The sequence below is a fragment of the Olea europaea genome, unplaced genomic scaffold (assembly GCF_002742605.1).
Source record: "Olea europaea var. sylvestris unplaced genomic scaffold, O_europaea_v1 scaffold2087, whole genome shotgun sequence".
NCBI classification, from domain to species: domain Eukaryota; kingdom Viridiplantae; phylum Streptophyta; class Magnoliopsida; order Lamiales; family Oleaceae; genus Olea; species Olea europaea.
Window position 1 is genome coordinate 2121 of NW_019238799.1, and position 27229 is coordinate 29349.

At 34.4% G+C, this 27229-nt stretch overlaps 2 protein-coding genes across 2 annotated transcripts; one reads left to right on the forward strand and one right to left on the reverse strand.

Moving 5' to 3' along the window:
• Positions 1-502: 502 nt before the first annotated feature.
• On the forward strand, positions 503-1825 carry LOC111380041 (aspartic proteinase CDR1-like). The gene has a single exon (XM_023003506.1). The coding sequence runs from the start codon at positions 503-505 to the stop codon at positions 1823-1825; it is 1323 nt and encodes a 440-aa protein (XP_022859274.1).
• Positions 1826-12048: 10223 nt separating this feature from the next.
• On the reverse strand, positions 12049-26834 carry LOC111380047. The gene is made up of 11 exons (XM_023003509.1): positions 26445-26834; positions 25448-25523; positions 25240-25347; positions 24154-24270; positions 23041-23397; positions 19489-19799; positions 18096-18195; positions 17947-18006; positions 15263-15349; positions 14619-14759; positions 12049-12649 (listed from the first exon to the last, which is right to left on the reverse strand). The coding sequence occupies exons 1-11, from the start codon at positions 26594-26596 to the stop codon at positions 12320-12322; spliced, it is 1839 nt and encodes a 612-aa protein (XP_022859277.1). The 5' UTR covers positions 26597-26834; the 3' UTR covers positions 12049-12319.
• Between the last annotated feature and the right edge of the window lie 395 nt (positions 26835-27229).

A 27229-nucleotide genomic window follows, 5' to 3' on the forward strand; every position in this document is an offset into this window, starting at 1 on the left:
AATCAATTAACTCAGATGCAAAACCACAATATAGGGATTCTAGAAAGAGAAATGAAAAATGAACTAGGGCTGGGCAAATCTTTCGAACCGAACTCGACGGTTTTTGTTAAATTAAATATCCGAACGGGTATCTGAATTGAGAATCGACGGGTATGGTTCGGTTCTCAATTCTAAACTAAGAACCGAATCTTTCTAATTTTTTTTATTAAATAAATCAAATTATTTTAATTTTAATTTTTTCTAAACAAATTAACTAATTCTAAATCCTATATTTTAAAATCAGATGGGAACTTCCACATTTCACAAATCAGATATTTCACATTTAAATATAAATAAATATTAAATATATAATTTTCATCACAAACCCTAATCAATTTGCTCACTCCTTTCTCTCTCTATATTCCCTTTTCTTCTTCGTCTCTCTCTACACCCACAGCGGCAACCCTCTCTCAGCCAAATACCAAAATCTTGAAAATTCCATTTATTTCAGTCCTAAAAAATCATGGCCATTTCCATGGTTTTCATTGCTTTTATGATAGCAATTTCCATCATTTCCTTGTCGAAATTTCCATTGACTGAAGCAGGCACAAGTGGTTTTTCCATTGATCTAATCCATAGAGACTCTCCACAGTCTCCGTCGTATAATTCTTCGTTAGTGCCTTTACAACGTTCCATCAATGGTTTGATAAGATCATATAATCGTCTCAATCGTTTTACGAAGGATTACTCCAAAAAATCGACAGGAACAGATATTATTTCTGATAATGGTGAATATCTCATGAAATTTTATCTTGGGACACCGCCAGTTCCCATCTTAGCGATATTCGATACTGGCAGTGATCTTATTTGGACACAATGCCAACCTTGTATCCAATGCTTTAAGCAAAAGTATCCTGTCTTTAATCCCGCTAATTCTTCCACATATGAAAAGCTTGCTTGCGGTTCTTCCTCCTGTAAGGCTTTTCCAGATTCAACTTGTGACAAGAATAACAAAACTTGCTTATATTCCCAGTATTATGCTGATGGATCATTTACCAATGGCATAATTGTAAACGAAACCTTTACGCTAGGCGCTACTAAAGGAAGAAATATATCGTTTTCCAATGCTATAATTGGATGTGGAGTTGAAAATGATGGTATATTTAACGCTGGTGAATCAGGCATTGCTGGTTTTGGAATTGGAAACGTCTCGTTAATTTCACAACTAAGCTCTTCAGTTAAACGGAGATTTTCTTATTGCTTGTTGTCGGATTCATCGGAGGCCTCAAACTCCGGTACACTGAATTTTGGTAAAAAGGTGTCTGGTCCAAGGGCCGTATCAACTCCTATGGTTCTCAAAACCGGATCAACTTTCTATTATTTGACATTGGAAGGAATCAGTTTAGGGAATAAGAGATTGGATTTCTTCGATCCCTCGATCATGACAAATGCTACCAAGGCTTCTAAAGAAGGCAACATGATCATAGATTCTGGAACAACACTGACTTTCTTGCCTACAGATTTGTACAGCAAGCTCATAAAAGCATTGGAGAGAACGATTAAGTTGAGACGTGTCAACGATCCATTGATAATTTTGGACTTATGCTACTATTCTAAGAAGTATATAAAAGTTCCAGTGATTACTGTTCACTTTAAAGGAGCTGATGTGAAGTTGAAATCAGAAAACACATTTATCGAACTGAAAAAGAATGTCTATTGCTTGGCATTCGGACCAGCAGTAGAAGTTGGCCTTTTTGGTAACTTCGCACAACGAAACTTCCAAGTAGGCTATGACCTAATCAAGAAGACTGTATCCTTTAAGCCCACTAATTGCAGTAGATCTTGATAAATATATAATGTGTCTTACGAATAAGTCTTTCATATTTTTAAATGATGTTTGATATGTAATGAATAATTTTAGCAGGTAAAAAAAAAAAAAAAAAAAAAAACCCTTTCTCATCCAAACCATCACCGTTGACTAGAAGAAGAGTGAATTGTCGGCCAGAAGAATAGATTCACCCTTGCTACGCAATGGTGGTGGCGACGATTTTGCGAGGTGAATCTGGAATCGCCAACCAGAGGATGGGTGAATTGTCGGCAGAATGGAGCGATGGTGTGTGTGTTGGCCGAGTTGTGGTGGTCGTTGGGGGTGGCGTATTTGGTGGTTAAGGTCAGTGTGCATTGTCGAGCGTTCACAGCGCCGACGTGCAGTAGTTTGTGTCAGCGATTCCAGATTAGGCATTCACAGGCCAGTGTGCAGTCCCTCAAAGCTGCTCGTCGAGATGGTCGTTGTGTTTTGGTGTTATAGTGGCGATGATGTCGATGGTGATGGTGGTGGTGGTGGTGGTGGCTATGGGCGGTGTTGACGGTGGTTTTATGGCCGTGGTGCGGTGTTTTGGAGTGGTGGGTGTTGGGAGTTCTCTATTAGGCGTTCACAAGCCGGTATGCAGTGGTGTGGTGCTTTGTTGGATCCAACGATGGCGAAGGTAACGTTGGATATGGTGGTGTTGTGGTTCTGATGGTGGCGGTGGTGGTGGACATTGTGCGTGAGATGGTGGCGATGGTTATGGTGATATGTTGGTGGCGTGGGTCTATTGAGGTAGTGGTGGATATGACACAACGATTTGTTGATTTGAGGTGGTGATGTTGTCGTCGAGAGATGGAGATGGTGGTAGTTATGACGGTGACGATAGCAGTGGAGGTGGGCTATTACAAGAAGTGGCTAAGCGGTGGTCACATGTATTGTGACCAACTAATAAGTTGAATGTAGCCAATAATTGGTTAATTTGTAATAAATAAATAATGTGTGACCTAAAAATTGTGTTTGTGACTTATAATTTATTGAGTCGTGATCGAAAAATTAATCTGTTACCTATAAAATTTTTGATTCGTGACCCAAAAATAATATGTGATATATAAAATTTTTAATTTGTGACCGAAAAATAAGTTGTGGCCAATAATATGATGAGTCGTGACTAAAAATTAATTCATGACTAATTATTTTTTGATTTGTGATCAGTAAACAAATTGTGACTTACAAAATTTTTGAATTATGATCGTAAAAAAATTTGTGACATAAAATTTTTGATTTGTGACCAAAAAATAATAAGTAACTAATTAAATTGTTAATTTGTGACCAAATTGTATAAATCCGTAACCTAAATATATTTAATTAATAAAATAATTAATTAACTAATTAAATCATAAATAAATTTTAATAAAATTTTGATTTTTGAAGTTTGAAACTTATTTTCTTAATTTTGAAATGTGTGATACTTAAATTCTTACTTATGAAATTTTTCCTAATTTGTTTCATTTCTAATTTTTTAAATTTTGGCTAAATTACCTATTTTATTGTTTCATTTCTTAGCCCAACAAAATCCAACCCACCAAATAACCCTAAACACCTACATTGAAGTGCATAATGCTGTCTCGACTCTCGCAACCTTGCTGACATTCCAAAACCTATACAATCGCCAGCGGACGCTATGACTTCCACCGACCGAAACTTTGACCGTAGCGATCATTTGAACAAGATAGTCTATTAATCTCTGATATTCCAAACTCATTGAATGTATCATTAGTTGTATTTATATAATATTATTATAAATGTTAAAAAATTTAATTATAGTACGAAACCGAACCGAACCGAACGGAACCAAACTCGAACGGTTCCATAATTATATTTGGATCCGGTTCTTTCACCCACCTCTAAAATGAACACTCATCTCTTACCCTAAACGATGTCGTTTGAAACCCAACTCAATTCCAAGCGACTAAATGGCTAAGCTGACCACAAATTCGGCTTGTGAATAGTAATTCACAACTGCCCTTTTACTTTTAGTTAGATTTTATATAGGATGATTGTGTACTTTTTATGTATTAAACAATTTAAAATGGTGCTTTCAATAATTCATGCAACATTTAAACCCTGTCCGTAACATATTTATCTTCATTTTCTAACAAATTTTCAATTGCTCAAAAATGGATGACCATAATATAAAATACTGCATAATAGGAAAATCTAAAATTAAATATTAAAACAAACTTATCTCAAATAAAATAATAAATCATGCCACTAGCCATAATAAAATAAAAATTGGGAGCCACCACCCTGATTTTTTGTTGTCAAACTTAAAATTGTTAAATTGTTTATTAACCGTAAATATAATTCAAATTCTCCTATTTTTAAAATGGTAAGTTTGAATTTGTTAACTTTGAAATCGTGCAATGCCTAATTTCCTTATCCAATTTCGAGTGAGTTTTAGCAGGGATTTTTAAAACAATTCAATCCATTCTGAAATCTATGTGGTCATTTGAGTCTTAAATGAGCTTTGATACCCTATTAAGATTTAGAGTTTCATATTTAAATGTCACATTAATAAGAAGAGTTTCACAAAGTCGTATATGCTAATTGATATTTCACATTTATATGATGTGGGATCTATCCCTTAGTATCGCACTATAATTGAATCTTGCATCAATTAAAAGAAATAAATGCACTCCTTAATGGAGACTTGGAAGGAGTGCACATGGAGGTAGGTTTTGAAGGAACGTTTGTTTTGACATGGTATGTAAAATAAATGAGCCTCTTTGTAGTCTAAAATAGCAACCATGAGCCTTGTTTGATACATGGGAAAAACCATTTATACAGTCTCCTCACATGTTGAGGGGTCCACATGAATAAAAAATGCATGGACCCTTTCATTGTGAGGGGGTTGTAAGAGCGCACAGCATTTAATGCTGCACATCAAGCTTCATTCTTGATATATTCACAAGGTCTACTCATGCTATGTATATACTCGAAGAAATTAGGCCACTTAATGTTTCTTTAAATATAAAAGCAATAATGGTATTTCTTTCTTTTTTGTTTTTTTTTTTTTTTTGTATTATGATATTATAGTGACTACGAATGACTTACCACTGATGAAATATTAAAATAGACATTTTGAGTCAATTGACATACTTTACTAAGATGAAGGCAGTAAGATCACATAATCGCATATTTGTTTTACAAGGGAAGTACACCTCCAGATCTTCTCAAGGAGACATGTATACATGGATGCAAGCTGGTGGCACCAATCAAATCAAACAAAGCCCCTATTTGGTGAGGAGTAAAATTAGATTTTTGGTAGATTTTGATTAAAAAATTGATGAAATATTTTGTTAAAAGGTTTTGGATTCCTGAAAATATTTGGTTAAAATTATTTGTTGACTTCTACTTAGAATAAAATCAATATTTTAATTTATACCAAATGGGGCCAAATATAAAGCAAGGATTTTGCTGTTTGTACATCCGGGGTTGACACACCTAGGATGACAGCCATTCACAAGAGAGGGAGCTACGTGTAATAATATAGTCGCAAGCTCCCCTCTTGTGAAGGAATGTCAACTCTAAATGTACAAATAGCAAAACTCATAAAACAATGTACCATAGAGGAGAACATTGAATGTTGGAAAATATGAGAGATTTGTGATAAACCTATTTATTTATTCCACCCGAAAATATGGTATTTACTAATATTGTAGTAAGTTGATACATGCATTCTTCAATGGAATATATAGAAGCTATATGTAGTGAATACAATGTATGATGAAATAAGTTTATTTCTTGTGTACAGTAGCATATAAACTGGTTAACTCAATTTTAAGATATTATATTTTATTCCATAATCTCTTAGATTATGGTTTTAATGTTTATTATTTTTGCAAGATGGCGTACCATCTAGACACCAGTATGAGAGCTTATTTGGAGAAAGTTACATCGTATTGTAACTTTTTCAACCATGCGATAGCGCTAGAGGGGCTCGATGAGGAGCATATAGTACGAATGACAAAAAACTCATCAAACCCAATGCCCACAAGGCCTACAAGATTGCCCTCTTAATCAAGTATTTGAGTTAGGGAGGAGGCAAGAGATTTCGTCCCAGGGAGGGTCGGGTAACAAAGGCCCCATCCCGCCAAGCCTCGTCTTGCCCCGTTTAATTATTTTTTTTAGGAATTCAATACTTTAAATGGAAGACTTTACGAAATTTCATTAATTCTAATAAAATATGGAAATTAAGATTATTTAAAGAATATGACAAATAATAAAACAATTAATCTACCAAATATACTTCAATAATTTAACTCTTAAAAACAAGTTAATTATTAAAAAATTTAATAACTACATTATTGTCTCACTTTAATGAATAGGGGCAATAAAATGAATTATCAAAAGCTAAAAAAAAAATAAAAGTCAAACAGGTACTGAAGGGGCAAGGGCCATATCCCCACCCAACCTTAAAACGAGGTAATGGAATGGGTACAAAGCGAAAAATTACATAGTGGGGTCGAGGGCGAGGGAGGTTGTCCCTCCACAAACTCGACCCGTTGTCATCCTTAACACGTAGCCATACTCCACTGATTTCTGGTCAGATTATTGATTAGCTATTACTTTGGTTGCTTAAGCTAGTTGACGGCAGTGAATTGGATTTTACCCTTGGGGGATAGGAAGGTGTGGAGATTCTTGATCCTTGAGTTTGCCCTCATTTTTGGCTTGAAGTATAATGCTGAAGAAACAACAATGACTTGTATTATGATAAATAAAAAGGTTGCTAGATTTATATTTTGGAGATGAAGTGCCTGTTACACCCCCACAGTTAGAGGATGCATTAGCCACCTCCCATGTGGATCACTTGCACCCAATTATACTTACTATTCTAATGATTTCTTTACACGTCTGATTATTCTTATCAGGGAGGAGATGGGAACAATGTGATGGGAGTTGAGACATGATTTCGTGGTGAAGTTAGAAGTGCTACAAGAGGAGATAGGTGTGCTATGATGGATATAGGAGATTTTCATACTGAGGTTGCAGGGCTACGAGGTGATGTAGCAGGCTCTCAAAGTTAAGACCATAGGTATGACGAATAGAGTGCTGAATCTACAAAAGAGTGGAACATAGCTCACCAACGACGTAAGTGCCTCTTCCATTGTTATTTATTTTGTTCACATAATTGTTGTTCATGTCTTCTCTGTTTTTCCTATTATAGCACGTCCATATGGCTATGGAATTATCGAGTGATCGGGCTCGGAGAGTTTCGAAATGATTTGATGTTTGCGGTCGAGTTATTATGAGCTCTGATTTTTTAGTGCCATCCAAATTGAGCATAACACGATCTTTGGAGGATCAAACTGGTACACATTGCCACATTACATGAGAGAGTACGTAAGATGGCTCAGTCTGAGATGGAGAAAGTCGTGGATGGTTTGTACACATTTGTATTTCCTAATGATCGCGAACTTGCATAATTTTGCAGTTGAGATCATATCAGCTGAGTTGACAATGTACGTGTATGACTCCCATTACCACAAAAAGACAATTTGAGTGTATATTGGAGCCGATGGCGACCATCGTTCCCATGATGACTAGAGAGTAGACGATGTAATACAAGATAGACTAGCTCTCTTAAGGAAGATGACAACTATAAGACAAACAAAATTGTAAACTTTTTGTTAAATTTTGTTAAATGTATTGCAAATTGGATTGACATATTATTATTTGCATATAGGGGTGATTGTGGAGTCTTTGCAATCAATTACATTAAATTTTTTAGCATCAAACATGGTGCAAAGTTGTTAAACTAAACACACATTGATGATTAAAGGATGAAGTTAGCATTCGACTTGTATGCATATAATTGTTGTCCATAGTATATTGTACTAAAATTTTTAAAATGTAAGTATTGTTTATGTAATTGTTAATAAATTTAGTTGAAATAATTAGTTGGAAAATGGCCTTAAAAATATTTAAATGTGACTATTTTTAATATAATTGCATATTTAATTGTAAAATATATTTAATTGACTTCAAAAGAAAGCGACCATCAAAGTATGGGGACCTAATTTCAACTTTTTAATAGTTAATGAAAAAATCAAAAAACGATGATCAGAGAATATATAGCCTCAATTGTATGCACTTAGAACATGAAGAATACACCGGGACGACGTTATGTAGAAAGATGACGGAAATCGAAGTATGATAATTGATGAAAAAATAAAAAACAATGATCAGATAATATATAGATTCAATTGTATATACTTAGAACATGAAGGATCCATTGGGATGACATTCTGTCGAAAAATGGCGAAAATAAAAAAAGAGAGGACCTAATTGCAATTTTTAATAGTTGATTAAAAAAAGTCAAAAACGATGATTGAAGAATATATAGACCCAAATATATACACTCAAAAAAATGAAGGATCCATTCAAAAAATGAAAAAATCAGTAAAGTATTATAAATAGAGATTGCACGTGATTTAAATAGAAATTACACATCCATCGGATTATTATATAGTGGGATCTGACATGTACAAAATTGGTGAGTATGACTTGTTGTGTCGCATCATCCTCACCTATACGGTCGAAAAACTTTCTGATAGATGGTATTCTAGACGTACCAAGAGTACACGATCAAACTTCGGGTGACAACAAATTATTAAGTGAAAGAATGTATTCGAGAACTTCTCATTTGACTTCATCTGGAAGAGGAATAATTTTGACATATGCTGCTCTCCAATAACCAACCATGTAATAATGAGTGCATAAGCTCTATGATGGAAATCCTTTATATATAGCCACTGTGACTGCATGCACATATGGAAACTCTCCAATTGAAATTGTCTGCACGTATAAGTATTATTATTCAAGTCCATGATGTGTTAGAAATTACATCTGCATCTCACGAAGAAGCAAAATTGATCCAATGGTTTCACATTAAGTTTTTACGTCACCTCTAGAGTTTTATAGAGTTTATGAAGGCAGAGGTTAGCACTTGTGTAAATCTTTGATTCCTCACGTCAATCATAAAATCACTGCTGCAACTTGTTATGAATATATTCAATCATTGCAAAAATTGGTGACTCTCGATCATTCTTGAATAATGTATTGAGCAACNACTGCTGCAACTTGTTATGAATATATTCAATCATTGCAAAAATTGGTGACTCTCGATCATTCTTGAATAATGTATTGAGCAACTCCTCATTATTCGACGTTTTCATGTTATATTGACGTTCTGAAAAATGTGACAATGCCCAAAGTTCAATCCCCATATTTGTTATATAATCTCATGCATCGCGTAAATTATTTTTTATTTCGAACATGAACTTATCAAACTCTTCAAAATTGTAAGCCTCTACAGCTCTATTAAACAATGCAACAATGCCACTTTCTAAATACTTAATCCTCAAGTTGTGTAGCATATGGTACATGCAATAACCATGAAGTGCACGCCGAAAACTTGAACGATACTATTTATTATTGACTACCCTCGGTTAGTGACAAATGCAAATTGCTCGACGTTCTCAATTACTTTCCTCAATTTCATAAAGAACTAACGCATTACTAGATCATTCTCGCCATCGACTGTGCCAAATACAAGTGGTTAAATTTCAAATGTTGGTGTCTTGACATGTAGCAATAATCAATTTCCCTTCGTAATTAGTTTTCTGGGATGTACCATCGACTAGAATTAGGCGTCATATAATTTCAAATTCCTCTAATGCATTGTTCAAAAGCTATAAAGAAATATTTGAAATAATTCTTACCGTTGGTCTCAATAAAAAATGCTGAGTCAAGATTAGTCTCCACATATTATGGTAATACTTGGTCAATTTAGCATAACTTTCTTTAGTCAAACTATTAAATTCTTTAATGCACATTCTTTAGCTTTCTAAGCCTTCTAGTAGCTCAAAACCACCACATACTCCCGACAGATGTCATTAATGATGTCTGCAAATCTGTAAATTGTCCATAGGTCCTAAAATTTGTATATTATTTGTCGATCAATAAATCAGATCAAACTTTCTAGTGATCATTTTACAAATACCTACTTCACAAGTATGTTCCCGTGCATACTAGCAAACTACAAAGAATTCAGTCATGACCATCTTCGTCGCTTGCAAACATCAACTGTAATTATTGTCCACAAAAATAATTGTGCATGTGGACTTGTTTAATTTTTTTACTTTAAACTTGTTAACCCCAAAAAATGTCGTCAACATATTCCTGGCCTTGTCCTCTCCATACCTGTACATGAAACACCCTGTTAGGAGGCAAAGGCCTTTAGTCGAGAAAAAGGTCCGAGGACGGTTTGCACTCCAACAGTAAAGTCAATGATCGGACGAAATATAAGAAGAGTCGAGATAGGAGAATTGGCTAAGATTGTGAAAACATACGTTAAATGTATAATGAAGCCCCATATATATAGAAAATGAAGATGGGCCAAGTGTGTTAATGGGCCTTGTCCAAGTCCAACAAGAAGGCCCAATATGCAATAATTTTATAGGCATAACAAAACTTTATGTTTCATAGCAATCCGATGTACAGTTTCCTCCAAATCTCTCTTAGTATCAAACAATTGAACATATAAATCTTCATCATCGTGAACCACATGCGAACAATTAGAAAACCGTGTACTTGGCCCAGCAAGTGAATTCCCACTCCACTCATGTTTTTGATTGGATAAAGCAATCAAATCTTGATTTGTAAATTATCTTCCATCCTTTTTGTTTTGAACTACCACGTGAATTCTGCAGTAAGATCATGGTGAGTAATAAGTATCTCAGGAATAACCACATCATCCTCACGAGCTACCCTATATCCCAAATATAATTTACTTTACGATCTCCCCCATTGAAATCCTCGTGCTCACTCTCGAGTATTATTCCTCAATAAAATTAAACAAACAGGAGTCAAATTGCGACCTTGGTCTAATTCAATTAGCAACTTCATTTTCTTTTCAGAAGTAACTTTTACAGATGGAATCGAAATGGTTGAATGATCGTTAAATAATCTCAATTCCATATCATAATTAAAGGGATCAATGTTGAGTAGGTTTTAAATATCATGGCATATTTTTGCAAATAATGTACTCGATGTAATCACAATTTCAGTATTTCTATCTACTTCACTCATTCATTTCCATTCTCATCTGTCATTTTCATTCCTTCTAAATTCGTCAAAATAACAAATCGATAGATCATATGCTGATGCCATATTTGCATTACAAATCAAAATATTAGAAAAAAAATTAGATTAACCATAAGCAATTAATTAATAAGGGTAGAAAGAGGAGGGAAAAAGGTCTTGTCGTTCGTTACGGCTAGACCGTTTGGCCACAAAATTATTATTTTTTCATTTTCTATAAAATTATCTACATATGCTATAGCATTTGTCGAAATAAAATTTAATGATTTAAAAAAAATACTAATTTAATGAAAAATGAAATTAAATATACTTAAATATATTTATCAATTCAAAATGTTGGATATAAACGAAATTTTTTTATTGAGCATTTGATGAGTTTATGAAATTTTGAAATTGAAGCGGATAAAAAATAAAAGAATTTTTATCTGTGTTAAAGTAAACAGATAAAGAAAGTGACTTGGTTTTAAAACTTTAAATGAAAATTGTTTAGTTTTTCCTTTGTAACTTAAACGGTATTGTCGTCTTTTAAAAAAATAGATATTTTTGTCACTGTATAAAATACTTAACTGTATTCTTGTCTTTTAATCAATAAAAAGCCATTGTGGTGAATGACAAATATTTTTGACCTGTGTGAAAAAGTGATTATTTGACGTGGCCATCATTAGTAGTACCCCATTTGACACCATAGAAAAGTAATTATCAACATAGCACATAATCCATTACTATATAACATGACATACGAAGATTGACAAACTTTATTAGAGAAAAGTTGTAGTGTTATTTGTATGTTCCATGTACGAAGAAACAATTAGCAAATATTCTTCCAAAATGTTTTATAAAAACCTTCAACAACGTTTCTGAGAAGTGTGTAGACAAGCTGACATACTATATCTTTGAGCTTACTTTTTATGCATTCCCTCAGTACTATTACAGTATACAACTCCAATTGCAGCCAAAGCATTATTCATATTCTACTACACGACTTGAGTTTTATACAAGTGAATTTCACAAGAAGAATAATTGCCTAAGATTTTCAAAAGAACACACCACAGTTACTGTCAAACTAAGCTACTTCACGATCATCACAAAAACAAATCCACAAAACAAGAACATTATGTTTAATCTAAAAATAAATAACGGGATGTTGTTAATGGTGATTAATGTACAACGTACCATCTAAGTTAAGAAAACACTAGTCCGCCAAAAGGTTAAACATCTGTATATGTAGAACAGAAGTTACATAAGAAACAACTGATGATCACACAATCACCTTACAGAGGGTAAGATCATAGTAGTAAGAGTAGAAGACTGGACATCCAAACTCTAGTCAACTGTATTGAACATCGACACAAGCATGTCACGAGATATTTAAGCCCACCATGGCTTCTCCATCAACTCTTTCGAAAACAAATATCGAAACTTAGAATTGTAAGGCAGCCATTTGATGATCAGAGATGCCCTTTTATTTGGTCTGAGATCAAGGCACTTCTGTATTGTATCATGAAGCTTCTTGTCAACATTTTCAGTAACCCAATTTAGAAGATCATCACTAGGAATGTAGGCTTCCTTCATGTACCTCTCTATAAGTTTAGGTAAAAATACTTTCTTCGACTTTTTGACGACCACATTTGCTTGAACAAACTCTCTCTTTGCCGCTTCAAGTTCCTCTTCAACATTTGAGGCTGTGTACACATTTAGCTACAAAAACAAGAGATTTGGTCATCGCAACTAGACATGATTACATCGAAGCTTCAGATATATGTTTGGAAGCTGCATAGAGAAAGACTGATGTAAAGTTGAGCAAGTACATCATTATGTAAAGCTACCATCTTTTACCTTTTGAAGAAGAGATTTTGATAGGAATGATCCCCTAAAGCTAGCATGTGCAATAAAATAGATAATGAACAAGATTCATTACTATTTATATAATTTTGTGGACGTATTTTATTCCATGATTTGGGGTGTACAGAGAAAGACTCGTACACACAAGGTGACAGAATGTGGGGAAGCTCTCAATTTCTGGTCATCATGTAGATTCCTTTAGTCAATAGCTCAATAACTTGTAAGTCAAAGCACATCTACCCTTATGGGATAGACTATAGAGTGACTATGATGTTAACTAAATGAGAATTTGTATTTGATGCACTAGCGCATTTTATGAGATGGAAGCAATAAACAAGATGTAGAGAGAATTTTTCTGGAAAATGCAATCACCGCACTTGATTTTCTTCGAACAACTTGTTATGTATGTCCTTAGAAAGCAATAGACTCAGATTATATAATTAATTACCATGAGAAAATAAGTGAGATTATGTTGCATGTCAATATATTCGAAAACTTGAGAAATTAGTTTATACAATTATATGAAGCCCCTGTTTGAGCTCCATTATAATTAGTTTTTTGGGAAAATATATTTTAGTAATAGTGATTTTTTGAAGAATACGTAATTAAAAAAGAAAAGGAAAAGTTTTAGGTTTTTGTGTATTATTATTTTATTGAAAGTATATTGTTGAAAAGAAAGAGAGAAAAATGTATTTTGAAATTAATAGAGCCCAATAGGGGCGAAATATATAGTCAATATAGACATCTTGATGCACACGAGCATTGTCCACACAATTCACATATCTGAAGAAGAGCAGGTCATGGAAGGATTAAAACTGATGGGCTTGACTGGAGCTTAATTGATGGAGCAACATTTTATTGATTTCATGACTCTATTCACACATAATAAGGAGAGCAGATCATGGGGATAGGACTCAGCTGGAGCTTGATTGCTGGCATAATATTATTTGATTGCGGTTTTTTATTGCAAGTTTTCATTTATAGCTTTAGTGATTTCATGACTCTATTCACACATAATAAGGAGAGCAGATCATGGGGATAGGACTCAGCTGGAGCTTGATTGCTGGCATAATATTATTTGATTGCAGTTTTTTATTGCAAGTTTTCATTTATAGCTTTAGTTTTTGTTTGGGTTTGTTCTTTTTCCTTTTTTTTTTTGTTGGGGGGGGGGGGGGGGGGGGGGGGTTATGATTAAGCATTGTTAGGGGGAATGCCGGTGGCTTTCTTAACTGCATCAATTTGTGAAATGTGGAGATTTCTACTTCTCTCTCAATTGGAAATCACATTCAATTTCAAATCAACATTTCGTAGATATTTTGTTTTCATATTATTTTGCTGCAGCACATCTTTTTTGAACTAATTCTATAGGTCATCAACAATTATGTACACAGTATTATAACACAATCAGTCTAATTTGGATATATAATTGCCACATTTATTTGATGTCATATTTCAAATTTAGACATGTTATGCTGATCACGTATTTCATGGGTAATAACTCTCTTAATGTCGGAATGTCAGGATATAATCTAACAGGTTGATAGTATTAATTCCTCTGAATGATAGATTTCATAATTTATCCTCACAGGTGTACAAGCATATCTTTTCCTAACTTCCACGCATAGCACTAGTCTAGTTATTACTACCTCCAAAACCACGAATTATTAGAAATCTTTATTAACACTGAGGTGGTCAGTTTGTTACTGTACCTTCCCAAAACATAAACTTCGCAATGAGAAGCTAGAAAGAGAATTTTTAGGTAACTACAGACAATAGAAAGGAAATATAAATATGATATATCAGAAATCGGAAGCAAGAGATTTACCAAGGGGTCAGAATGAGCTCCAGTACACAGGGCAAAGCAAACAAGTGGTTGACAATTTGGAAGGCCAAATTTTGAACTGACTAGTTTTCTTTCTTCTCCAGATCTTTTCCTCATAGCAGTTGACAACACGGTCTCTAGCCACTGCAATTGACATGAAAAAAAAAACATGCAAAAATGAAAATAAAGGATCATTTACTTTTATTTCAATGTCATATAGATAGGCGATGCAACAATGTACCAGTATGAACGCTACTTAGTATTGTCACATGCAACTCTTTGACACTGTAAAATCCTAAAGAAGCTATTTTCCTTCACTTCTATACAGAGAAAGTACAACTTGCAATTACTACTACAATATAAATAAAAAATAGGTCATGCTTAGAAGGGCTTGCCATAGGAGCAATCTTCATTGTCGAACTATATAATTATTCATTTTCTCTGTTCCACATGGAATACCTGCTTACATGATCCATTATCCTACTTTTAAGTCCTGAAATAAGCATGTAAAGTCAATATTTCAACAGTTACAATTTTAACTGCCAACTATCGAGGCATGCACATAATTACTAAGAATATAATTAAGCTAGATTGTTGTAAATGCTTTAATGAATCAGTGTCCTTGCCAAGGAAGATTATAGTGATACCTGTCCTATTCGAGGGGTACGAAAGCAAAATATTGACTGCTCAATGGTACTGGCACTTATGACATGGCCACCAACATTGTAAGCAGCCTGCAACACAGAGATACACCAGCAATTATTTATGGAATCAAAATATATCTAAATATTTATTTATGGATGACATGGTTAGAGTTCATAAGATTAGCATGGGAATAAAGCATGAGTTAGAACTTTGGAGTACTCTGGAATATAAAAATTTTAGGATAAGCTTCTTACAACCACCCAGAGTACATAAAATGTCCTTTTAGTAATAGTAGGGTTGAACCATCCCATCTAAAAGTTTCAACTAAAAGAAAGGAAGCAAATTACTTTTCACAGCTTTCATGGTGGCAATGAGACTTGAATTCCAGACATTTATTGCTCAGATACCAGAACTACCTCATAAAAAAAATCTTGAGTTCGTTTTAGAAGGGACACAGATTTAATTTAATTTTGTCTCCACCACGTCTCAATGTGCAAGTCGGATACTTTTTTAACAAATACCTTACATACACAAATTTCATAATGGAGGGGACGGACTTGAACTCAGGACGTGCCTGTTTGGATACCATTTCAAACTACTCCATCTAAAAGCTTAAGATGTTAGAAATGGACACAGTTTTAACAGGTACAAATAAACATAATAATGAAATCAATATATGATAATCGTAACAGAAATGAGATCACTATGATGGATTTTTATAAATACTGAAAATGGATAAGACAAAAACTAAGAATATACGCTAAGAAACTGAGGTGGCATCGGTTGAGCATAATTAAGATAACAACTTAAGTGGTCAGAGTATGTATTGTTTAGACCTAAAGCCCTTCTCCCTAAAAGTGCTGCGATCTTCATAAGACACTAGAATGAGTTAATAGAGAGAGGACACTAGAATGAGTTAATAGAGAGAGGGTTAGACCCAAATAATATGGTTTGTGGTTGACGGTAGAGGAGCCAGGATTTTTGGTTTGGGGGCACTATGGCGATCAACAGCACAACTATGGTCAGAGAGCAGCATTTGAAGCTACCTATTTTATTCAAAAACTTAGTTAAGAAAATATAGAAGTAATCGACTAACCTTGCATAGAAATACAAATAAGATAGTGAAGAATATAGAGAAAAGCAATCAACATTTTATTTAAATTTCAAGATTAGATTACATGATACTCGAATCAAAAACAATTACAGACTGAAAGATTATAAGGGTTGTTTTATCCTAAAGAAGTGTTTTTTTATGGGCATTATTGGTTTTGTGGAGCAATTTGCCTTTTTTGCCATGATCGAAGTCGTTGATTGATATTTTCAGATTTACCCCTCTATAAAGGTGATGAATGTAATTTACTTAGTCGATTCAGTGGTAGAGATTGTGGTTTTATCTTAAATTTTAGTAGAATGACAGATTTATTGCATGAAAGCAAGAAATCTGAGGGGGGGGGGGGGATGGAGAGAGGTTGATGGAATCATGTAAAAAGGACTGAGCAATGCAAATGGAAATGAATTTTCATTGATGCTAAAGACTGGGGACTGACTGTGCAAATTTCTCTAATGGAAAATAAATAGTGTAGATGCTGGGATTCTAACCAAGGTGTCTGCAACCACAAAGCACAACATTAACCACTAAACTGCAAACAATTTTTAGTTTTTGTTATATGTTTTTAAAATTTTGAAAAATAAAACAGATGGCGCGGCCCCCTTCCCTCCACCCCTGGTGATTAAGGATATAGCTGCATTGGACCTTTAGTAGGCATAGCGATTAATCAGATCATGTAGCCGATCCCAAAATTATTGGGAATATTTTCTTGTTGCTCATTCTGGATCCTTCAATTATCATTCTTTTTAGAAATTTTCATCTTTTATCTCTAAGGTTTGATTTTCTTATCCACTCCTTTCCATGCCTGCATTCACATGACCCCTCCCGGCCCCGCCATCAAAACCATGAGTCTTTACTTTCACTTAAGTGGGCAAGGGTTAACTCCATAATCCATGCACAGATCTAGACATTGTACATCTACATACGCACTTGCTCACAGATGTATGAGAATTCAAATTTCATTTGCTTTTACCACTGCCACCATCAAATGTTGGCAAAATTAAGAATAGTTACTGGAATGATAATTAATTACACAGAGATATGAGCCTGGCATTACAGTTACCAAAAGAACTGAACAATCTTATACCCAAACTTCCGCAGAGGATGGCTAGAAAGGCCATACAGAAGATACGGCCTCTAAAGCAGTTTTGCGACATATTAAGAAGTTAACAGAATAAAGCAGTAAAATAAAACCAGATTCAACGTGGAAAGCCTTTAAATAAGAAAAAAAATATATCAAAATACTCTTCAAATCAGTATCTGCTCGGATAGGTTTTGTTCTCTATAAAGCCACCCAGTATTCTGTGAAGAAGGAAATATTCATAAGGGCCAAAATGCTGCTTCTCACCCAATGAACAATATTTTCAGGAATAGTTAAAACTTACATATAGACATTTTTGTAAAGGCTATCATTTCTTTCTTGAAATGTGCAGTAAATATATACTTCAAGAATGAGAGTCAAATTTATTTTCCTATCTTGTGCTCAAATAGTATGAAATATATCTCACGGTCAGTGCAAAGTAGAAAATCCAAAGCGACCTATGCTACATATAAAAGTTTAGACAATAATATCCACACCTTGTGAAACAATGCTAACCTTCTGAGCGAGTTGTGTGGTATCCCAAAAGCCAGATGTGCCTTCATGAACAAACACAGAAAAAATTTAACAAAGGCACTGGTACAAAAAATCAAAATGACAAATCATTTACAATCTACGAAATGTTTACATGCATAACCAGGGAATTATACAAGTTGATCCAAAATGCTATCTGGGCATTGGTCTCTATCTTACAGACATTAACTTTTTCCAACTGCTCTACAAGAAGTCTGAAATGTCAGAAGATCAAACAATTAATTGCATGAGAAGATACGTAAAGTCTAGTAATTCCTTTGTAGAAGAGTTACACTAGGAACAAAAAATGAGGATAGCATTGGTGCACTCTCCTCCCATGCATGCACTTTCCTTACTAGTAAATCTCATCATCACCATCCCACATATGCTTCCAAATAAGGAAAATACAAGGAATGTGTATATTTAATGTATAAGCAAGATATAATAACAAAATTTACAGCTTCTCCATGTTTTAAAGCTTATTCTAATCACTTCCCCCTCTTTATAACCAGCAAAACAGAAAAAAAATGTTGTGCTTAATTAAAAGACTTCACACCTAATCTTCAAGTCCAAATAAAAATAGAAATATTCTCTAATCGATAGTGAAAGAAAAAATTTACTGAAACAAGAACGATCAATATGAGTTACCCATAACCCTAGCAGTATGTGTTGCAACAGGATCAAGATCAGATTAATGCCATTAGCCAACATTGAATGAAAATCTCATTTGACTAGAACATCAAGGTCAAACATGATGCAGCAACTATCGAATAAATGTTTAATGCTCAAAACTTCAGACGGAAGATAAGTTCGATTTTCTTGTACAACAGATTTCCGATTATCTCGTCTTTTAGTTGCATGGTGGATTTTCTGCACTTCTGCAGGGAAAGACATCTGCCCTCAAACATATGGCTAGGAATACACATTATTAAATGGATAGTAAAGCTCTGATCAAAATGACAGTACAAAGTAATCCAAAAATAAGGGGGAAAAAAAAGCATTCTTGGAATAGCTTCAACTGACCCATTGAAGTTGTACTGTTGGACTCAGAAAATGCATATTATCAACCTCTTGCCAACCTTTACAAACAGCACTTCAGTTAGAAGGATAAAAATTGGTTAACTTGTGTACATGGCCGTTCATCTAGAACTAGTTGCACCAATGTCATTAAAGTTTTTCTTGGCCTAGAGTGTACCCACCCCGTTGGTGTTCTGGATTTTTACTGTAGTATTAGTGACTTAAGATAGGTTCCAGTATTGAGGACAGCAGCATCAGAGGAGCATTTTCTTTGGACAAAACGAATTTCATGATGGGCCTTACAAGCATATGCTATGCATCATCAGCAACCAACAGCAAAATTATTGTCACCTAGTAATAATTTTACACAATTTCATAGTTTTGCAGCAGTAGTGAATTGTATCGAGCTATTTAAAGATACGCCATTCAATATCTCAAATTTATGAAATGAAAGATCTTTCACATTCCTTTTTGAGATAATAAAAACCAACCTATAGTTGTTGATGGCATAAGACGCACGGGAGAAGTTATTCTTATCTGTTGATATCCATGATATTTCAACTGCAGATTTGGCCAACCATTCTTTCTTCTTCCCAACGCCTTGCTGTGGAAGTATAGTGGGTGACTTTGTCAAAAACTGTGATTTGTTTTGTTCCATATTGGCTGATGATGTGCTACAGAGCCAACAGTAAACAGATGCCATACTCCTAACCATTTCCTCTGACAGCCTACTCGGACATTGGTAGAGATGATCCTTCAGAGTCCGAGATGCAGAAGTTTTACTTGCATTTGGTGCCTGTTCCTGAATCCATAACAAATTTTTATGATGAGATACTTCTAATCAATGTACCAAAATTATTTTTTGGTAGTAATTTACAAGCACGATAAAGTGCTTCGAAGATGTAGTGATTTAATTGTTGAAACACATTCTTTCCACAGCGTTTCAAGACAATCTCTAGATAGTATAACTTAGTCTTTTCAAATTATTTTTAGTTATTGAACCTAAGTGGAGTCATCACATCTCTTATAATAGATGAAAGGGGTCAACGCAACCAATACGGTTTTACTACAGATCTGATCCTTTTTTGTGACCCAACATGATCTAATATATACTGCAATGGAGACAAGGCATATTGTAACGGTATGTAGTCAAAAGTGCAAAAAAGTAATCAATACTGTTAGTAATGAATGTATAATTGTGCACAATTTCAGATGTCATTGGTCATTAGAGAGAACTTTATGAATTAACCACCTACAGCTTTCATTAAGCTTGAATTATTGAGAAACCAAAGCCACGTTTTTATGGTCAACTTAACCAATTATGAAAATGAAACTCATAAATCCATCTATTTTCAATTATCAGAATTTGGGGAGGCCAAATGTTTGTCTTTAAGGTACATCATCCCTATCCCTTGCATGGTTATCCAGTGTCTGCAAGTGTCATTGCGACCAAAGGTAATACCTCCTTTATGAGCAAAGCATTTTCAGACAGGAAAGGGACCTGACTGCTTTTTTTAGAGATTTTGGCACCATTGAAAATTCTTTCAACACCTATAGCTGCTATTTAAACAGTTAAGGATGGTTCTGTTTGTGTGGATCTCTTTATGAATGAAAGGCGGAGCCTTGGGTTGGGAGTAACCACCAGTGGTAGGGTAAAAGTTCAGGCGAAGGACAACCAACCAATTGCTAGTCTCCAGAATCAATATCAGGAAGCAAAACTGGAAGGAGGAAATCAAACAGTGAAGCGGAGCAAAAGCATCAACATGATAAAGAAATAAATAATCAAAGCAACTAAATGTGAAAGAATGTTACCGTAGCAGATAATTACTGTGGTTGTGCATTAAAATAAGAAAAATGACTAGTAAAAAACCAAGCGACAGCAAGAAAAGATAAGAAAAACGAGAAAAGGGAACACACAAGAAAAACTGAAAAGGAAGTACAGATTTTTTTTGGGGGGGGGAGGGGGTGATGGGAAGTAAAGAAATGGTCTCATTCGAAAATTCACAGTTTCTAACCTTACAATGGTAACAGAGAATCACAATGAATTCTTATTTAGAAGACTTAATACGAAAAACTAAACTACAACAATCAAAATACAAAAATTGAAAGATAAGAAGAATTAAATGATAGGATCAAGAGAAAAACAAAAAAGTTCAAACCTGAACTTACTTTGATTGAATTCTTTATCCAAATCCTTCCTTTATCAACCAGCATACAATCAAAAACTATCCAGTTAAGAACCTCCATACTCAACAAGAAACATAACCAGTTCTTACATCTCAACAATCAATTCAAATTAGTCATGATCATGAAATCTCAGAAACATCCAGTGAAACTAAAATTTGAACATGGATTGTCCACTAAGGATATATTTATTGGAAGTATTCCAAATAAATGAAATCCGGCTTCTCCTATTAATCTTATCGGGTAAATTAGGTAATGACATGTAGACATTATTTATGTTTGGATCAATTTTGTTCTCTCCAAAGGCCATTATAATGTTATATGATATAATCCTTAAATTTCAACCGACCATCAGGGGGAATATGCTTTCCAACCAGATCCAACTTGAAACCAACCATTCATGACATCTGAGACTAACTTCTGAAATATAAAAATTTAAAAATTGAAATTATCAAAATGATACATTTAGTGAAAACCTTAAGATGCCAAATTAAGCTCAGATATCAAGACACTGTTCAGGAAACAAAAAATTACACATGCTGCAACAGTTGAAAGTTCAAGAGAAGTTGCATTTACGGAGAGGGGAAAAGTAATATAAACATTATAATGTATTAGTGTACCTTAACATGGTTGGAACAACTTTTCTCTAAATGGACGTTATCTTTACCATTAAGGAGTGAAGTGTGTCTTGTTTTAGACTGCAACGAACTTTTTTTCGCTGAGTTACTTATAGTAGCCAGAGAGTGGAAAGTCTGCAGTGGGAACTTTATGGAGGAACAGAAGGCACTTGTAATTATACTTGGGTGTTTCCTGGATTCATTCTTTACATGTGCTGGAGAAGTCACAACTGAGCTATGCTCAGAAGTTGTCCGGCTAACACAATTTTCAAAGATGCTCCTGTATAATGAGAGAACATGCTGTTCACGGTTTGCAACCTCTTCTTCGAGCAATTCAATTTCAGCAATCAACTCTTTCGTCTGATAGTTGCAAGAAAAGAGGTTTTCATTATCTGCTGGTTACTGAATTTGAGACATGAATAAAAATAAAACGAAGGCTATCACAGTTTCTAACCTTATAATGGTAACAGAGAATCACAATGAATTCTTATTTAGAAGACTTGATACGAAAAACTAAACTACAACAATCAAAATCCAAAAATTGAAAGATAAGAAGAATTAAATGATAGGATCAAGAGAAAAACAAAAAAGTTCAAACCTGGACTTACTTTGATTGAATTCTTTATCCAAATCCTTCCTTTATCAACCAGCATACAATCAAAAACTATCCAGTTAAGAACCTCCATACTCAACAAGAAACATAACCAGTTCTTACATCTCAACAATCAATTCAAATTAGTCATGATCATGAAATCTCAGAAACATCCAGTGAAACTAAAATTTGAACATGGATTGTCCACTAAGGATATATTTATTGGAAGTATTCCAAATAAATGAAATCCGGCTTCTCCTATTAATCTTATCGGGTAAATTAGTAATGACATGTAGACATTATTTATGTTTGGATCAATTTTGTTCTCTCCAAAGGCCATTATAATGTTATATGATATAATCCTTAAATTTCAACCGACCATCAGGGGGAATATGCTTTCCAACCAGATCCAACTTGAAACCAACCATTCATGACATCTGAGACTAACTTCTGAAATATAAAAATTTAAAAATTGAAATTATCAAAATGATACATTTAGTGAAAACCTTAAGATGCCAAATTAAGCTCAGATATCAAGACACTGTTCAGGAAACAAAAAATTACATATGCTGCAACAGTTGAAAGTTCAAGAGAAGTTGCATTTACGGAGAGGGGAAAAGTAATATAAACATTATAATGTATTAGTGTACCTTAACATGGTTGGAACAACTTTTCTCTAAATGGACGTTATCTTTACCATTAAGGAGTGAAGTGTGTCTTGTTTTAGACTGCAACGAACTTTTTTTCGCTGAGTTACTTATAGTAGCCAGAGAGTGGAAAGTCTGCAGTGGGAACTTTATGGAGGAACAGAAGGCACTTGTAATTATACTTGGGTGTTTCCTGGATTCATTCTTTACATGTGCTGGAGAAGTCACAACTGAGCTATGCTCAGAAGTTGTCCGGCTAACACAATTTTCAAAGATGCTCCTGTATAATGAGAGAACATGCTGTTCACGGTTTGCAACCTCTTCTTCGAGCAATTCAATTTCAGCAATCAACTCTTTCGTCTGATAGTTGCAAGAAAAGAGGTTTTCATTATCTGCTGGTTACTGAATTTGAGACATGAATAAAAATAAAACGAAGGCTATAACAGAACTTTTGTCAGTGTCGAAAATCGGATGAAAAGCTTAGTGAAAGTGTTCAAACGCAAAGGTTCCAGAGACTCTGTTGTCAAACAGTTAAGAAAAATCAGATGTAGTAGAATATGAAAGTATCTGTTTTAATAGATTTTTAGTTGGATCACATGCATACTTGACGTCCCCAACTAATAATATATGATGTTGCACAATAACCAGCACTCAGAGTTCATAGGCAAAGAACAAATTTATTACTGTAGCATTGTAAGAACTAATATCAGATCTCTGAACCACGCTACTAAGAAGGATATATAGCACACATGAAAATCAGCTTGGATTCATTTCAAATATCAGGGATTGTTGCTAACTTCTGCGCAAAATGCCTAAATAATAACCGCTCCACGAGTCTCAAATTGAATTGCCTAGTTTGACCAGTCTGTACATGTTGATCCTTTATGTATAACTTCAATTGTTAACTGTGAAATCGAGGGGGAAACATCTTTTGTATACTGAACTAACTTAACTAATTTAAAATGGTCAGTAATGCATACTACCTAGGAAGGGTTCGTTTTATCTTAAGATATTATTTTCCTACACAGGAAGACACTTGATCATTCGGAGAGGAACCACAAGTTGATTCCCATTAATTTTTGAAAAAAAAAAAAAAAACTCTCAGGCTCAGCTTACCTGAGCAGCAAAATGACGATGTCCAGGAGAGAGCGTACTAGAAGCTCTACCCATTGCCTTGTCGAGTAACATGCGCATGGACTTCTCCTGCTGCAACTGCGATTGTAATTGCTCAATCTGCAAACGTTGTTCATTACTGCTGAAGTGAATTGTTTTTACTTGGATAGTCAAGCTGTCTCAGAGACATGCTTACCCAGTTATAGATGCATGTAACTGTACTAAACTCACTTTCAATAAATGATTTATAGGTATACATAATTATTCAGCATGTGGTACATATTTTTTACAAGGATAAAGAATGTAAACCGAAATGGATTTTGACCCTAATATACAGCCATGGATGTTCTTCTTTTTGTTTACAAATACAAAGAACAACCTAGAGGACACAAACTCGATGCACTTATATGTATTGAAAGCTAGAATTTGATTGCATCAATTTTTTGTACAGGTCAAAGCGTATCCAATTAGTGAGAGTTCTTTTAACATTAGAAAGACTTAGATAGAATGTCAATCTGATTTATCTGATTACATATTTAGAATGCCTGGAATATTGTGGACCAAACTGATACCCCTTCACCAATCCCATCTGGTTACAATCTTGTGAACAGTTAACTGCTTGGTTTATTGTGACAATTGCAATTAAGAGACCATTAGTACTAGGAAACTCAAACCTTTTAACTGTGAAGGGAAGGTGGAGGACAAAGAGATGAAAGACAAATCGCATAGCTATACAACAACTAATCAAGATTCCATATTTTCGAACCAGAGGGGTTTGGCAGCAGAATTAGTGAAATTTAGTTCCAAAGCCGTTTTCCATCATAATGGACCCTGAAATTATATAAGAGATGTCATGGTGTTCCAAACTTTTGCTGTTGCACTTTCCAACTAATTCATGATGATGGAGTACAAAAATCTAATATCGAAGATTGAACAGTCTAGAGGGAGACAATAAGTGTAAAGAGATTAAACCTTCAAGATTAGTTGTGCCATTTAATTCTGTCATAGTGCAGTATCTTATACTGATTTCCATGAATGACGAAATAAACGTAAGTAGGAAAAAGGTTTAGAGTGACCAAATATTCTCACATCTTTTTCCAAGGAGGCCCTATGATTAGATATATCATCTGTCTTGACACTAAATGATTTTTCTTGAAGTGGGCTAGCTCTGGCATTATTTTTAGGAGCTGCCAAGCCCTGTAGATTCAAAGATTAGTCAAATTCATCAATTAGCAATCACTTTCAACACACTATGAAATTGCTGGTCTCTTCTGGCGTAAGAATTTACAATGCTTACATGCGATTGATTGAAGTCCTTCTGTGTGCAGTGAGAATCTCTGAATCTTGTAAGGTTTAAGTTTCTCTCAGAAGCACTGCAAACATGGTCAACAAAGACATCTTCTCATCTAATAAATTAAGGCACCTTAATGTAGCAATTCTAGAAAACTAAAGAAATGGAAGAACATGGTAAGCAAACAGAAGAGTATAAAGCAAATGAAAAGCACAACTGAAGAGCTTAGCTTTAGCATATATCCTTCAAAAATCTGTATCATTAAACTCAGCCGTGATTGAGGAAACCTATCAGATTCATCATGCACAATGCACCAAACGCTGACTTCTTCACATGAGCAGTTTATGAACGTTTACGTTTGAGTTAAAGCCTCCAATTAATATTAATACTTCAAAACCTATAGCCCTTGAAAGATGATAAAGATGGCCATTATCTATTTGGCATTGTAGCGTTGTAGTTATGGAATTGAAATTCTGTAAAAATTAATTCAAATCTCAATATACACATATCTAGTTCCAATTCTAAGACTCAATTCCGTTCAACCAAAAGTAGTCTGTTTGAAAAGTACATTAACCCATATCTTTCTCAAAAGAAAGAAAATTGGGACTGACGGAATATCCTCTGGAAGAAATATTCAATCTATGACTTCTCAATAGTTCTTTTGCATTAAAATCAAACAGACAAAAATATAAGATATCAAATCTTTGGACCAGAAAGAATCGGTATCACAGTAATCTCAGGGTTGGCACAAAAAGAACAGATTTTTGAAATTCTTTATTTTCATTCAACATTTCAAAATAATATTATTCTCCAAATACAAAAACACCACAATCTAAGCCTACTTTCAAGATAAATTTGGGGTTGGCTGTTAATTTGATCCAAATAAACATAAGATATGGATAACAACAACCAAGAAAAACTAAAAGATAACTGATAAATGACAGAAGAGTCTCAAATATGGACTTCAAATGCAAACCTAAAATTAAAAGGGTTCAAGACAAACCTTTTCGAACGCCTATGCTGGACATAACCATGTGTAGATGCCGAAGAATTCCCATTTTCTCTCTCCTTCTCCTCTTCTGCAATTGAAACATTCCTTTTTCTTACTCTCCTGGACATATTTAAAACTTTAATTGTATCACATTCTACTTGCATCAACTACATCCAATCCAAGAATAGGCAGGCATTAGGATATATATAAATATGCATCGACCATGGTTTTTGTTAAATGATGAATACACCTGACAAAGATTATGATGGCAAAGAACTAAAGGAATGAATGAATGAACAAAAGAAAGAATGAGATTCTCTTCTTAAATTGGGTGATATTAAAGTTTTTTACAAAGAAATAGAACACGAGGGGTTTGTAGAAAGAGTGCGAAGAAGTGTATATTAAAGAAAAAATGCAGAAAGCACTTGCCTCAAAAAGACGGGACCAGAGCTAGCTGCCTAGAATTCAATTGGATTGCTTCAGCGTCGTTGAGAGCATTCAATAAGATCATTAACTTCACCTACCTGCCAGTCTTCACACAGTTACACATTCTCTACGTGTGTATATTATTTGAACTCTTCCTCTTTATGAATTGTGGACCACAGGTTTTTGAGTATAAATTCAAAGAATTAAATAAAATCACTTGCAATTTGTAACAATCACTTACACTTTGAAAGTAATTCCTCCGCCTGAAGGCGTTTTGTTAAGAGAAGGAATCCACGACCTCATTTCGTGAAACAGGGATGACGACTAGTTTGCTAAGCCAAACCTTTCTCAAGCAAAGAAGAATACAATTA